Source organism: Chinchilla lanigera, unplaced genomic scaffold (genome assembly GCF_000276665.1).
Source record: "Chinchilla lanigera isolate Chin_1 unplaced genomic scaffold, ChiLan1.0 scaffold00025, whole genome shotgun sequence".
Classification (NCBI taxonomy): domain Eukaryota; kingdom Metazoa; phylum Chordata; class Mammalia; order Rodentia; family Chinchillidae; genus Chinchilla; species Chinchilla lanigera.
The window spans coordinates 11,817,963-11,831,241 of NW_004955426.1; the positions used below are offsets into that span (position 1 = coordinate 11,817,963).

Below are 13,279 nucleotides of genomic sequence, written 5' to 3' on the forward strand. Positions count from 1 at the left end.
GATAACATTTTAAAAATCCAAGCATTATTTTGCTAAAAATTGTATCCAAGCTATTTCAGTACAAAGATAGAATACTGGTTTTGTTACAAATGCTAACATCAAGAAATTTAAATTGTGAAATGAAATGATGCATCTTAAAAATACTTTTTCTCTAAATGAATTTCAAAAATATTAATATCTCAAATGAAATTTAGGCAGCAACCTTGTATTCCTCCTCCTTGCACTATCCTATTTTGGATTTTCTTGGAAATACTAGTAATCTCTAAGAGTGTTTTTGTCTCTAAGCTTCAGATTATACTCATTTATCTTTCATAATGTCAATATTTCATTCCTTGGATATGCATGAACTCTGAAAAACCCAAGGTGAGAAAGAAATTTCCATCCTCATGTTCATCAAGTCCTATAGAAGAGCCGACAAATAACCTAAGAGTCCCACAAACAACTAATGGATGGACACAGAACAGTTGTATTTATATAAACAATGGAAGATTATTCATTCATGAGGAAGAATGAAATTCTTGCATTTGCCAAAACATGAATGGAGCTGGAGATCATTACCTCACATGAAATAAGCCAGAAACACAAGTAGCACATGATCATGCTTATGCAGAAATTTAAAGAGTTAATTTCATAGAAGTTGAGTGTAGAATCACAGGGACCAGATGCGGGGGAAAGTACAGAGTGAGCAGAGTGGGAAAAAATGCACTGAAGGTCAGAAAGCTCAGGGGAGATAAGAGGACAAATTTCTGCTGTCCCATTGCACAGCATACGTTAGGGATAATGGCGCTGTAGTGTATATTTCAGAAAACTAGAAGAAAGACCTATGAAGGTTTTTGCCATAAAAGTGATGACTGTTTGAGGGGATGTCTTTAACTTGATATAAACATCATGTAATATACGCTTCTATTGAAAAAATAAATATTGTATGTATTTATTTAAAAATAAATTTTAATAATAGGAGCAAGAGGCAATTAGCTAAAAACCAAACAAACCCATAGAAACTTTAGGAATCTTATTAAGTGATATAATCCAGCATATGACATGGACATTTTTTACTCTTGGATAATTTATGTGACTACTTAATTTTATCTAAATCAATGTCTAATAAAAATTGTAAACAGTTACCATATACAATTAGAGTGGTCACTGTGGCTGAAAAGAATCTATCTCCTTTCATGCAATTGCATTGTTATTAAAATAATGAAATGAATAATGAAATAATTTTAAAAATGATGTACAAGGCCTGGTATTTTACCAGGCACTTTTGCAAGGCTGAAATATTACAAGGAAAGACAAGAGGACTATAAATCCATTTACATGTATTCACATTCACTCCATCTTTTAGGGAAGAATTTTTTTTTTGAGGCAGAGTCAGTCTTATGTATGTCAGGCCGGCTCCAAATGCACAGCAATCCTCCTGTCTCAGCTTCCCGGGTGCTTGGATTACAAGTATGATCCACCACACCCAGCTTCAAAAAGAAATTTAAAATATAGGTCCTTCTGCACTCTCAAGTCTTTCTTCTGTTTTAATGCACGTGTGTTAAGTTTACAGGTTCTAAACTGTGTTTGATGATGTTCTGCTATAAAGTGGTTAAGAGTGTAGGTACTGGAGTCTAACTGAGCTGCTTTGATTCCCAAGTCCAACATTGTGACTTTGTCAAATTTACACCATTTACATTTTTCTAAGGGCCAGGGATATATCTCAGGGTCTCAGGTGCCTGCCTGGCAAGTGCAAGGTCCTAAGTTGGATTCCTGATACAAAAAAAAAAAAACAAAAAAAAAAAAAACATCTTTCCAGGGTCTCAGTTTAGTCTGTATGTGTCAAAATAGATCTGACCTCACAGAAGTATTGGGAAAATTAGGTGAGTTAAGGCAGGAAGAGTTATTACTGGGGTATCAGTTTGGTGATTAGCACTTGGTGCATCTTCGATGTTAGCACCGTCACTTTGTTATCAACGTATCTCCTTCATCTCCTTATTCTATGCAAGAGTACATGCTAACTTTCTCCATGTGAAGTATTCACGCAATAAAAACTTAACCAGCATTCTCCAAATTCACATGTGTCTGAAGAAGGGTATATGAAGAAGAAATAGAAGGAAAAGAAAAATTTAAAAATGTTATTCCAACATTTTCTTCTCTTTCTAATTGCTGGGCTATTTGCTCGTACCAAGAAAATAATATTCACATGTAAATACCTGCATATTTGCTGTTCTGAAGAAGAGTATGAGAATATGTTTCTTCAATATCTAGAAGAATTTTTTTTTTTTTTTTTTTTTGGTTTTTCTCTGGTACCGGGAACCGAACTCACAACCTTGCGCTTGCCAGGCAGGCGCTTTCGCTGCTGAGCTAAATCCCCAGCCCCTAGAAGAATTTTTAACCCCCTCATATATTTATTTTAGTGAACATAAGCAAACTGTTTCTAATATGAAGTTTAGATATAAAAGTGAATGTTGGTGGTAGCAATTCACTTTCTTTTCATGCAACTGAAAACAAGAGAGAAAAGCTTCACATCTAACAAACTGCATTTAGACCCTTCCATAACACAATGCGAAGACTCTTTAGCCTCTCTCTAATAACTCAAGGCTCTTCAAATCAAGCTAAATCTGTGAGGATGAATGTGTTTTGTAAAAGCGTCAGGCCTGGAGTCACCTATTGAACAAACAGTGCTCACACTAATCTTTTTATGCTGACAGATGCTGCAGCTTATGTATAAATAAAACTATAAAACATTCCAAAGAAGAATCATGCTGAATAGCAGCTGGCATATATTTACCACCTGAGTCCACCTCAAAGTCCTTCAAGGAAATTGTACAGTGACAAAAAGTGTACCTGCAATAAAAGATCTCAAAATGTATGCCCTAAAGGAAGGCCACTCCTGCATGTCACAGGCTTTTCTATGCCTCCTAAAAGCTGAAAACTTAAATCATTCTCTAGAAACTCAAGGCTTTCAAATAATGGAAATTTTCTAGCTGCGTAGGGCAAGAATTTTCACTAGTAGAGAACCAGGCACAGATAACGGAATCCTTCCATCATAGACTTTGCCCTATTGTCCTCAGAATGTATTATAATAATTAGAAAACAATTTTCAGATGTAATTAAAGGAAGGCACTACTGTTCCAACAAATGTATTCTAAACTCACAAGTTTATTATTAAGTCCCAATTGTGGCTTTAATTTTAGACTCTTCATTCTCCCTGTGGCATTTAAAAATATTTGTCAGTAAAAGAGAATTTTTCCATGAATGGAACATAATACATTAAATAATTACTTGTACCAGATGGTACTTGCCACATACTGTGATATATTCCTGTGGAATGTAGAATTAAACTGTTAGAGGCAGGGCCCGGAAACACATCAGTAAGAAGTACATTTATGCACCATTATGTCCTGCTCAGGGTTTGGCGTGTGACAAACCTACCATAAAAGTAATGTTGAAAGTCTAGTAAAAACAATTCCTTACACGCTCTTTCCTTTCCACCCTTTTTGCAATTATTACCCAGAACAACAGCGGAACTCTGACTGCTTGTGCTGCAGCAGGTAGACATTTCTGGCAGTTGCTTCACAGATTGATTTCATTTAAGGGCAAAAATAGATTTAGTTCTTAAGAAGATGTAATTGACAGCTTTTCAGACTCGTAATTACTTCAAGTAGCTTTAGAAGTTACATTTCTCAAAGTATTTGAAATAGAAAATGCAATTCCAAGCTCACTGGACTTGAAAAGGGATCTTGAATTGAGCACAGAACACAACTGTGATTGTGGAACGGCCAGATTGGGTGGTGTGGTTGGATGGTGGTGTACATACCTAAATATGGGGATATGGATTCAAAGTCAGAAAGAACAGCTTGCCTTAGAGACAAATATATTTTTATAAAAACCTCATTACTTAATTTTAAAAGGCACAACCATTTATACCTCTGATTAAACTACACCTTGGGGGTTAATCAGTACTTCAGAGCCACACTGGTTAAAGAAAGCTAGACCTATTATTTTAGATGGAAGCTTTGAATAGATTGTTTATGATCTGCCCAGACTCCTTTTATCCCCCAAGACTGGTGATTCAGCCTTGATGTTTTGCCTTCCAAAATCTAGAATAATTATTCAAGTAAGTTGACCTTCAAACCTCTTTCTGGATTTAGCTTAGTGTTTCATATCTGGAACATATAGTCTTAACTTTTCACCATGACTCATTCCCAAATGAAGCCCTCGATTTCAAGCATCTCAAGTTGCTCTGCTTCCTGTACACCCTAGTGTGGGATTAGAAACCTTGAACAGATTTGTGTGACTATGTATATATGATTTCACCTGTTGTCCAGGCTTTTGGCATTAAAAGAACCACTTTGGGGGCTGGGGATTTAGCTCAGCGGCAAAAGCGCCTGCCTGGCAAGCGCAAGGTCGTGAGTTCGGTTCCCGGTACCGGAGAAAAAGCAAAAAAAAAAAAAAAAAAAAAAGAACCACTTTGACTTGAGCCTTTGCTCTTGTCAATTAAAATTTCTCAATGATTTTTATCTTTAACAAACCACTAGGTATTTTAATTTGATAGTGGGTTCCACAAATGATACAGGTCATCCTGTGTGGCGAAGACCTTTTGCAATAAAAAAAGATGTGGTTTTGAACCCCGGCTGTTCTGGCCTTTCATTGGATAAAATTTCATAAATCACATGTACAATTAAGCAGTAGATCTAAAAATGGAATAAATGGGCTCAAGTCCCAATTTAGTATTTCTGGCATTATAGTTTGAGTAAGGTAATAATGCTCCAGGGACTTAGATGCACTTCCCTTAAATGAGGTTAATAAAAATATCAACAACAGGAAACTTAATTTTAAATTATTAGAAGGATTCCTGGCACACTGTGCTTATCGTTGACTACTATTACCGATATACACCTGGATTCTCTCATCTGTGAGCAAAAAATAAGTGCGTACATGTTGGTTAACCGTTAGTGATAAAATTTCATGCAACAATTATCATAGATTCTCATTTATAGTGTCCATGGCACACATTTAATACATTTACAAGCTTCTTTTTTTTTTTTTTTAATTTATTTTTTTTTTTTTTTTTTGGTTTTTCTCCGGTACCGGGAACCGAACTCACGACCTTGCGCTTGCCAGGCAGGCGCTTTTGCCGCTGAGCTAAGTCCCCAGCCCCCATTTAATACATTTAATGTGTCTTCAAATATAAATATTTTAGATGCATGTTCTAGCTTATTTTTATTACATAGTGTTAAATATAGATTTGCAGGTACTGAAAGGTGTCAGAAAATAATGTACCAAATATTTGCTTTTATCATAAGGATTATTTTCAGCTGAAGACATTTTTAAAAAGAAAAGAAATAACAGATGGTAGAAGAGCATGCTCCTTCTCCCTCTTCTTTCTGAACACAGAAAATAAAATCTTTACAGGAAAAATACCTCCCATACCATGAGAAGGGTAATATTTTAAATACCCAGGCAGGCAATAGAAGACAATTAAACTCTGTACAAACGTATATCTTTGGTTAGTTTTCCACTGGTGCTTATACTAGTATAAAAATATTTTGTTTTGTCACATTTTGGATTTTCATTTTTTAAAAGTGTCCTCTTTTACATAAAACTTAAATGAATTTATCTTCCTTTCTTCTGTTAATCTGTGTTAAAGTAAATTTAGTTTTCAAGCCCAGTAAAAAGGCATGCCAGGAGATGTCAGACTTTGTTTCCCATACCATACTATAGTTATCTCTTAGTACTATAAATACCAAAAAAGAAAAAATACAGATTTTTGAGAGAGCTCCCACAATTTTAAATTAAAACAGATTGTATAAGCATTGACCACTATTTTAACAGGAAATAAAGCCTCTACATGCAAAAATAAATGAAACTATGTAAACATAAACTGAAAGCAAACACTTATATTCTATAGATAAAATGTATCTTACTGATTTCAGCAGCTATAACAGTAAGATTATGCCATTGAGATAATTCTCGGTCAAGAGGTTTTGATGTATATAGCGATCCATTTCCAGAGTGTATGTTAAATATTCTGTCAAGGTCAGTATGGCGATCCAAAGAAAATCTGGACATATAGGGGAAAATGCAATATTATTGATGGTTTATGAGAGAAAATGACAAAATGTAAAGACATATATGTAACTAATAATTACAGAAAATAATACTAATCTAGAAAATACACTGTATCATCAGTTTATCGTGGATATCCATTTAAAGTTTCAGTCCATTCAATCTACAAAGTTGGCAATCTGTTCTGTATTGAAATGTTAGTCTTTCAAAGTTTTTTAATATAAATCACTGTCTAATGTCATATAAAGTCAACTAACTGGCATATTTGATCATAATATAGCATGCATTACATATGGTTACATTATCAAGTGATTTTATTTGATAATTAAAGGATATGGTGAATTGCTACAAATATTTATTGCAAAACATCAATCTCAAAAGCTCGGTCTTTGTTTTAATGAGAAAATTAGAAATATATTTTTGTCAAACTAATAGGGCATTATCTTTGGTGATTCACAGTTAATGATATATCCATGTAGTTTCAGCACTTTAATGATATGTAACATTATAATGTGTATATGTTTTACGGAGAAATCAAGTAAAATAGGTTATCCTGGCAAAACTACTTACATCTGCATCAGATAATTTCCATATAAACTTAATATCTATGCTGCAAATTGATTGCAAGCATTTGTTATACATCATTTTGATACATAACACCAGGTTTAGGAATATGGTTGATATAATTAGGATATCTTTGTTAAACTACATAATTTACCTTTCACAAATAAACCATATTATTGTATCCTTACATCTTGAAAAAGTGAGAAATTTCATCTCAAGTTGAAAAAATTAGTTCAGTTCTCAAAGTTTAAATATTATTTTTCCTTCCTCTTTCTAGTCGTACCCTATCCAGACTAAAGCACAGTATACCACCCATGTTTATTCATCACACTGTATTTGAAATTTATTTCATCACAATCTTAAAACAGAAATTGAAACATGAAAATATCAACCTACTATTTTTTTCTTTTTTTTTTTTGTTTTTGTTTTTTCTCCAGTACCGGGAACCGAACTCACGACCTTGCGCTTGCCAGGCAGGCGCTTTTGCCGCTGAGCTAAATCCCCAGCCCTCAACCTACTATTCTAGTAGGTCTACTACCATACTCTAATAGGCACTTAGTGCATATTATTCGATTCTCATAGTGAATATTCCTCTCAAAAAGAAAGAGAAATCCTTTCTTTTTCCTCTCTCTCTTTGAGACAGGGTCTCACTACACAGTTCAGGCTGGCCTTGAGCTCACTTTCAATCCCAGGCTGGTCTCGAACTCACAACGATCCTCCTGCCTCAGCCTCCCGAGGGCTGGGATTACAGGTGTGCGCCACCACGCCAGGCAAAAGAGAAATTCTTGAGAGGCACGTAAATATATATTATGATGATTTACAAATATTCTTTAAATGAAAGAAAAAGCTATTTAATTCTATGCTACATTGGCAAATAAAGTCCCTTAGTTCTGTATATATGACATAAGATGTTGATATGAATATATTGAGAAAATGTATCAATTTCACTCTATTAAGTGAAACTACAGGTTACAAAAGCATATATGTGGCATTGCCAATTTTTTAAAAATAATGCATTATTTATAGAGATATGAAATTGTCTCGAATGATGTACATGTAACTGCTTAAATATGGCTGTGGGATTAAAGTCCATTGTTCATTTTGTTCATGAGTGTTTTTTGACATGCTATTTCTAAGTGGAGGAAACCGAACTGCTAGAATTATGTGAATTGATGAATATGTTAATTAGCTTGACTTTAATCATTTCACATGCTATACTTTAAATATAAATACGATTTTGTCAATTGTAATCAATTAGATTATATAAAAAGGAAATGACACTATTTGCCATATGTAAATTAATATATAGCCTCTCATACCACACCAGTGATGTTTCAAATCTGCATTGTGCGTGTGTTTTCTTAATTATTTTTTGTAGATCAGTAGAAAGAAGACAAAATTCAGAGGATTATGGGACACTATCTTTGAGATAATAGCTCTTTTTTCAAAATTTATTAACAGTTTGTTCATATTTTCTTATTATCCCTTGGAAAGTTATGTGTGTTAACTCATTTCTACTAAAAATCACTACTATGATACATAATTTACATAGAATCTTTGATTATTCTCTTAATACTTGGAATATATCACATAATTTATAACATATACAGTCCGATCCATTGAATAAATGCATTGCCCTACTAAAGCTATTTATTTTTGAATTTTTGCAATTTTCCTATGATATTCATCTGGAATTGGTTCCAGGGTCTTAGTGGATACTAAATATGCAGATATTCAAGCTGTATATATTAACTGGCTATAATTTTTACATTAAATTAGGTATATTTTCCTATATACTTTAGATTATCTCTAGATTGATTACAGTATCTAAAATGTTGTAAATGCTACCTAAATAGCAAATAAATTATGCTGCCTGGGGATTAGTGACTAGTATTTTTTCCAAACATTTACCATTGCTGTTGGTTGAATTGGAGCATGCAGAAACTCCAAACTTCTGATACAGGTCAGAATTATACGTGTGTATATAGACACAGAAACATGCATATGATATTTCTATTTAATTTCTTTGGCTGTATAATGCATATATATTATAAATGTGCATGTCCTATTAAAACAATGCTATCTACAAATATTCATTCCATTTTCTACATCAAGGTTGCATAAAGTAAAATATTTCACAAACTTCAGAGAATACACTGTCATTCATAAGCAATACAGCTGTGAATTCTGTTGAATAAGTTATATGTAAGGTTCTTTCTCCTTGGTCAATAAAAATGTGTCCTTCTTAAACACATTGTTATTTTTTAACACATTGTTAATTTTTAAATAACATAGATGAATTTTCACATGTAATAACTATCAATGTACATGAAATATACAGTGTATTTTGTTTTATGGTATATTTCATTTCATTGCATCTTAAAATTTATATTAATGGTCTAACTTAATACTACCTGACAAATTTATTTCTTTAAAATATTACATATCATTTATAATATTCATCTTGAAATGAAGAATCTAGAAGACAAACATAAATTAGGATCTCTGCAAAGAAGATGCATAGTAAGTATTTAATGGGAAATTTTAACCATATATATTGGTAATTTAGAGCCCTCAAAAGAAAAATGCAAGGGAAGGAGCAATTTAGCAGAAAATAAATGGATGAGAAATGAAACATTTATAGGTAAATTCTGAGGACTAATGAAAGTATTATGTGATTATCACATACACGTCTCTTCTGCCAATATGTAAACTGTGATGCCTTTTTTTTTTTTTTTGGTTTTTCTCTGGTACCGGGAACAGAACTCACGACCTTGCGCTTGCTAGGCAGGCGCTTTGCCGCTGAGCTAAATCCCCAGCCCCGATGCTGATTATAAATATGAAAACATATACTTATGCAAAACCACATGGATCATGCACAAGTTTTCATATATTATAAAGTATAGTATAACTTTACTTGAAGATTGGCACTGTCTGTAGAATTTTTAAGTTCACTCTAGCTAGAGTCCCATGACACATAAAAATGAAGGTTCTATATATGACATATCTGCATGAACCTATGGATAAATTCAGAAACTGTACAAAGAACATATGAACTGGTATGTCACAGGCTCAATTTAAAGCAAAATCAGCCTGGTAAAATTAGGGAAACAAATACTATGTAAAGGACATGATGGACTAGCAGAGTAAGCATTCATATTCATGCTGAGTACTGAATACAGATGCATTAATGCAAATGATAATGAAAACTTAGGTCTTACTTTTAAATGTGTCTATCAAATCTCATATGCTTTTAGGGCACCAAACGAAACTCAAAAACTGTTGAAATGACTGTTCTACCTAGAAATGTAGAACTTTTTTAAGTAGCTAAAAATGAAGACAAAAACAAGGGGAAAAATCTCTGAGTTTGATGACTGGAATGTATGTAGATTTTTTAAAAACCATTACATAACTGCATTAGAAACTTTCGGACTTCACATATTGTTAAATGTGCTGAAGAACACAAATACAGTGATTTGGTTACACTGCAAATGCACCACAAACAAAGTGTTCTTACTATGTCACAGGGCTGAGAACAACAAATATTTTAAGGACAGAAACATGTTACAAAGTAGGTTTCAGCCTAACAGATATGATAAGAATGTGGAAATTATAGATTTTGTTCAGATTCTGCCCCAAAACAGGCAATTTACCTTAAGTTGTGCCATATACAAAAATTATGCCATAGATAGATAGATAGATAGATAGATAGATAGATAGATGATAGATATAGATATATTCACCAAGCGGCTCCTGTGTGTCTTGGTGCATTAAATGCTTTAAATAAAATTTCATGGTCTCAGTGTGTTTCAGTTCCATTCTTTTACATGTCAAAGCAGGTGTAATTACCTGATAGGGCTGGAAGTGGAATCCGGGTCCCTCGCCATTACAGTGCCAATGATTGTACCCACTTCAATGTCTTCGTGAACCTCAAACAGGTAGGACGATCTGCTAAAAACAGGGGGCTCGTCCACATCTTCTATAGAGATTTTCACAATTGTGGTATCTTTGAATGGTCCTAGGTAGTAAAAACGTGGATCCACATGGGTGTTTTCTGCTTCAACCTTTAGAGTATAAAGTCTTCGGCTTTCATAGTCAAGTGGCTGTATAAGGAAATAAATCCTCCATTTAGAGTAAATGAAATTGAATATTATGTTCATTTAATGTTACAATACTGTTTGTAAAATACTGGTAAAGTTCTACCATGTTGTTCATTAATTATAAATAAGTAAAGTAATACAGATAATAACTGAAGTTTTAAATATTATGTAGGTTTAATTTTTTACATTTTTATATATTCAACATGAAATACTTTAGAACACGGAGAAGTGAGATTTTACTCTTCAGAAAAATTCAAATGACATGAAAGATTATCTCATAATGTGATGACTACAAAATTGACTTGGTAGATTCTAGATTGTCTTTTGTGTGCTGATGTACTGGTTATCATTAAATTTTTTCTAAGCAAAAATTCAGGCATTCTTTAAATTGTCAGTTATTTAAAAATGTGTCATAGGTAATTGGCTTATGGTATCACACAAGTTTTACAAAATTTTGAAACCTAACACTAAAATTTTAATTGTTAATTGAAACACTGAAGAAAAAGTGAAATATATAATGAGTAAAGATACAATCAATAGAGATTTGGCAATTAGGGTATATTACAAACAAAAGGTGTACTTTAAATATGGATATAGCTTAACTGTCATGAGTATAAAATCGAGTTCCTTGTTTCACACTGACTTTAAAAGACACATTTTATTATCAGAGATAGACACTGTTGATTGAAATTTCATCACCCTATCTGAGAAGCTCTGGATTTTATTGCCATTACCGCTACTTCCTGTTCACAAAATGTAAGACCTGTTTCAGGCTTTGCTGGTCAATTTCAGGTTAGTATCTGTCTTTAGCTTGTGCTTTGCAAAAGAACTCTGAGATAGTTTTATCATTGCACAGTACTTGGGATGTCAGTGTATGCACATTTCTTTAAGACCTAAATTCCAATGTGCTTTTATTCTTGAATTGATGGCACCTACTCTACAATTAAAAAACTAGTTACCTTTAAATTGTGCCACTGAACATATGTTAGCAGAAAAGTGTAATTTGTATAGCAGAAGGGAGGATGTGAACAATTAAATTATGTTCCAATTCATTCTGTCTCTTTTTATTAGAAACTCTAATTATTGCTTCATGCATCTGGGCAGCATTCTACTTTCTATGCTTCCAACTGTGATGATATATTGCCATTATTAGCTATTAGCTATTTTTAAAGAACACAGTGTTATTATGGTGGGTTTTATTAACGTGGCTTAGAAATATAATTATACATATATTAACTGAAATTTTGTAAAAGTCTGAGTTTTCACGTTTCAATTGACAGAAACATCTAGTCACCATGTTTAAGGAACTCTTCAGCTTCTTATCCTTCTCACGTGTATAATATAAATTACATTTAAACATGATGCTGATATTTCTTTTAAAACATAATGCATGAGTACAAAGTACATAATGAAATCTCTACTCTCTAAGCATACAGTTTTTATACAGAAGCTCTGCACCTTTTTGACAATTATGATGCCCTCCTGTGTGTCCTTCTCTGTTATAATGTCAAACATATCTGTCCCATCACCATCGATAATTCGGTATTCTACTTCAGCATTTTTCCCAGTGTCTGCATCAGTTGCTTTTACGCTTCCAACAGCCGTGCCAACAGGGGAAGATTCTAGAACTCGAAGATGAATAGTATCTATGAGAAATAAAGGACAGAATAGAGAGAGATGAATGAAGAGATTTATCAATAGAATATCCAAAATCAGACTGTTTAAGAGATTTTTATGAATTTTAAACTTTATATGAAACTTTTACTTAAAATGTAGACTCTATTATGCCTATAATTAAAGTCTGAGAGCAGAAAAAGTGGAAATTTTGAGTGCTTGGTTTTGTACATATAATGTGAACAATAAGGACAAACCTCTAATAGTATTGGAAATTCTGGTTCTAAAAACAAACTTGCTTTGCATGATCATTTTCACAGATATCATCGGATTTCAACCTGTACATATATGTGTTTATATAACACACATATACAATCACAACCAACCAGAGGATATATAGGGAATATTTAATTTAATTGTTTCTACTATGTTATATTTAGTTATTTAATTATCATTTTTATTTTAGATTCCAAAAAATACATAAGAAAATCTCAAAAAATCCTTAAGAACCATACTGCTATTTGTGACAAACAGAATCAAGATAGTCTGTGAGAAAAATATAAAGATGCCCTTCACATTGTCAGGATGAAAACACTAAATTCTAGGGCAAACATTTCTTCATTCCATGCACAAAAAGACTTTACCTAAGCCCTTGTCACTAGAGGTGCTTCCAGCATGAACAACCTCTACTGCTAATGAGATTTATGTTTTAACATCTGGTCATAAATTATGTACTCCTGATGGGTTAATCAACTGTAAGCACACTTCTGATTATAGTACCTTCTTGCTCATAAACCTTAAGTAATTCTCCTTAATATACATGATTATGTCCAGAATTCTTAGGTAGTCATGATACTGTCTGGGTTTACCTTTCCAAACATATTTTACCTTTAGTCACATCCATGAAATATTTGCATCAAACTGGATGATTCCATTTTTCTGATTAA

General features: G+C 33.0%; 1 protein-coding gene across 1 annotated transcript in view; it reads right to left on the reverse strand.

Annotated features, from left to right (window-relative positions):
• The window catches only part of Cdh10 (cadherin 10, type 2 (T2-cadherin)), a 170,383-nt gene that overhangs the window by 14,294 nt on the left and 142,810 nt on the right, over window positions 1–13,279 (reverse strand). The window contains exons 6-8 of the mRNA XM_005386142.2: window positions 12,177–12,364; window positions 10,468–10,721; window positions 5,913–6,049 (exon numbers count right to left, since the gene is read on the reverse strand). Coding sequence (XP_005386199.1) covers window positions 5,913–6,049; window positions 10,468–10,721; window positions 12,177–12,364 — 579 coding nt within the window. The remainder of the gene's footprint in view (window positions 1–5,912; window positions 6,050–10,467; window positions 10,722–12,176; window positions 12,365–13,279) is intronic.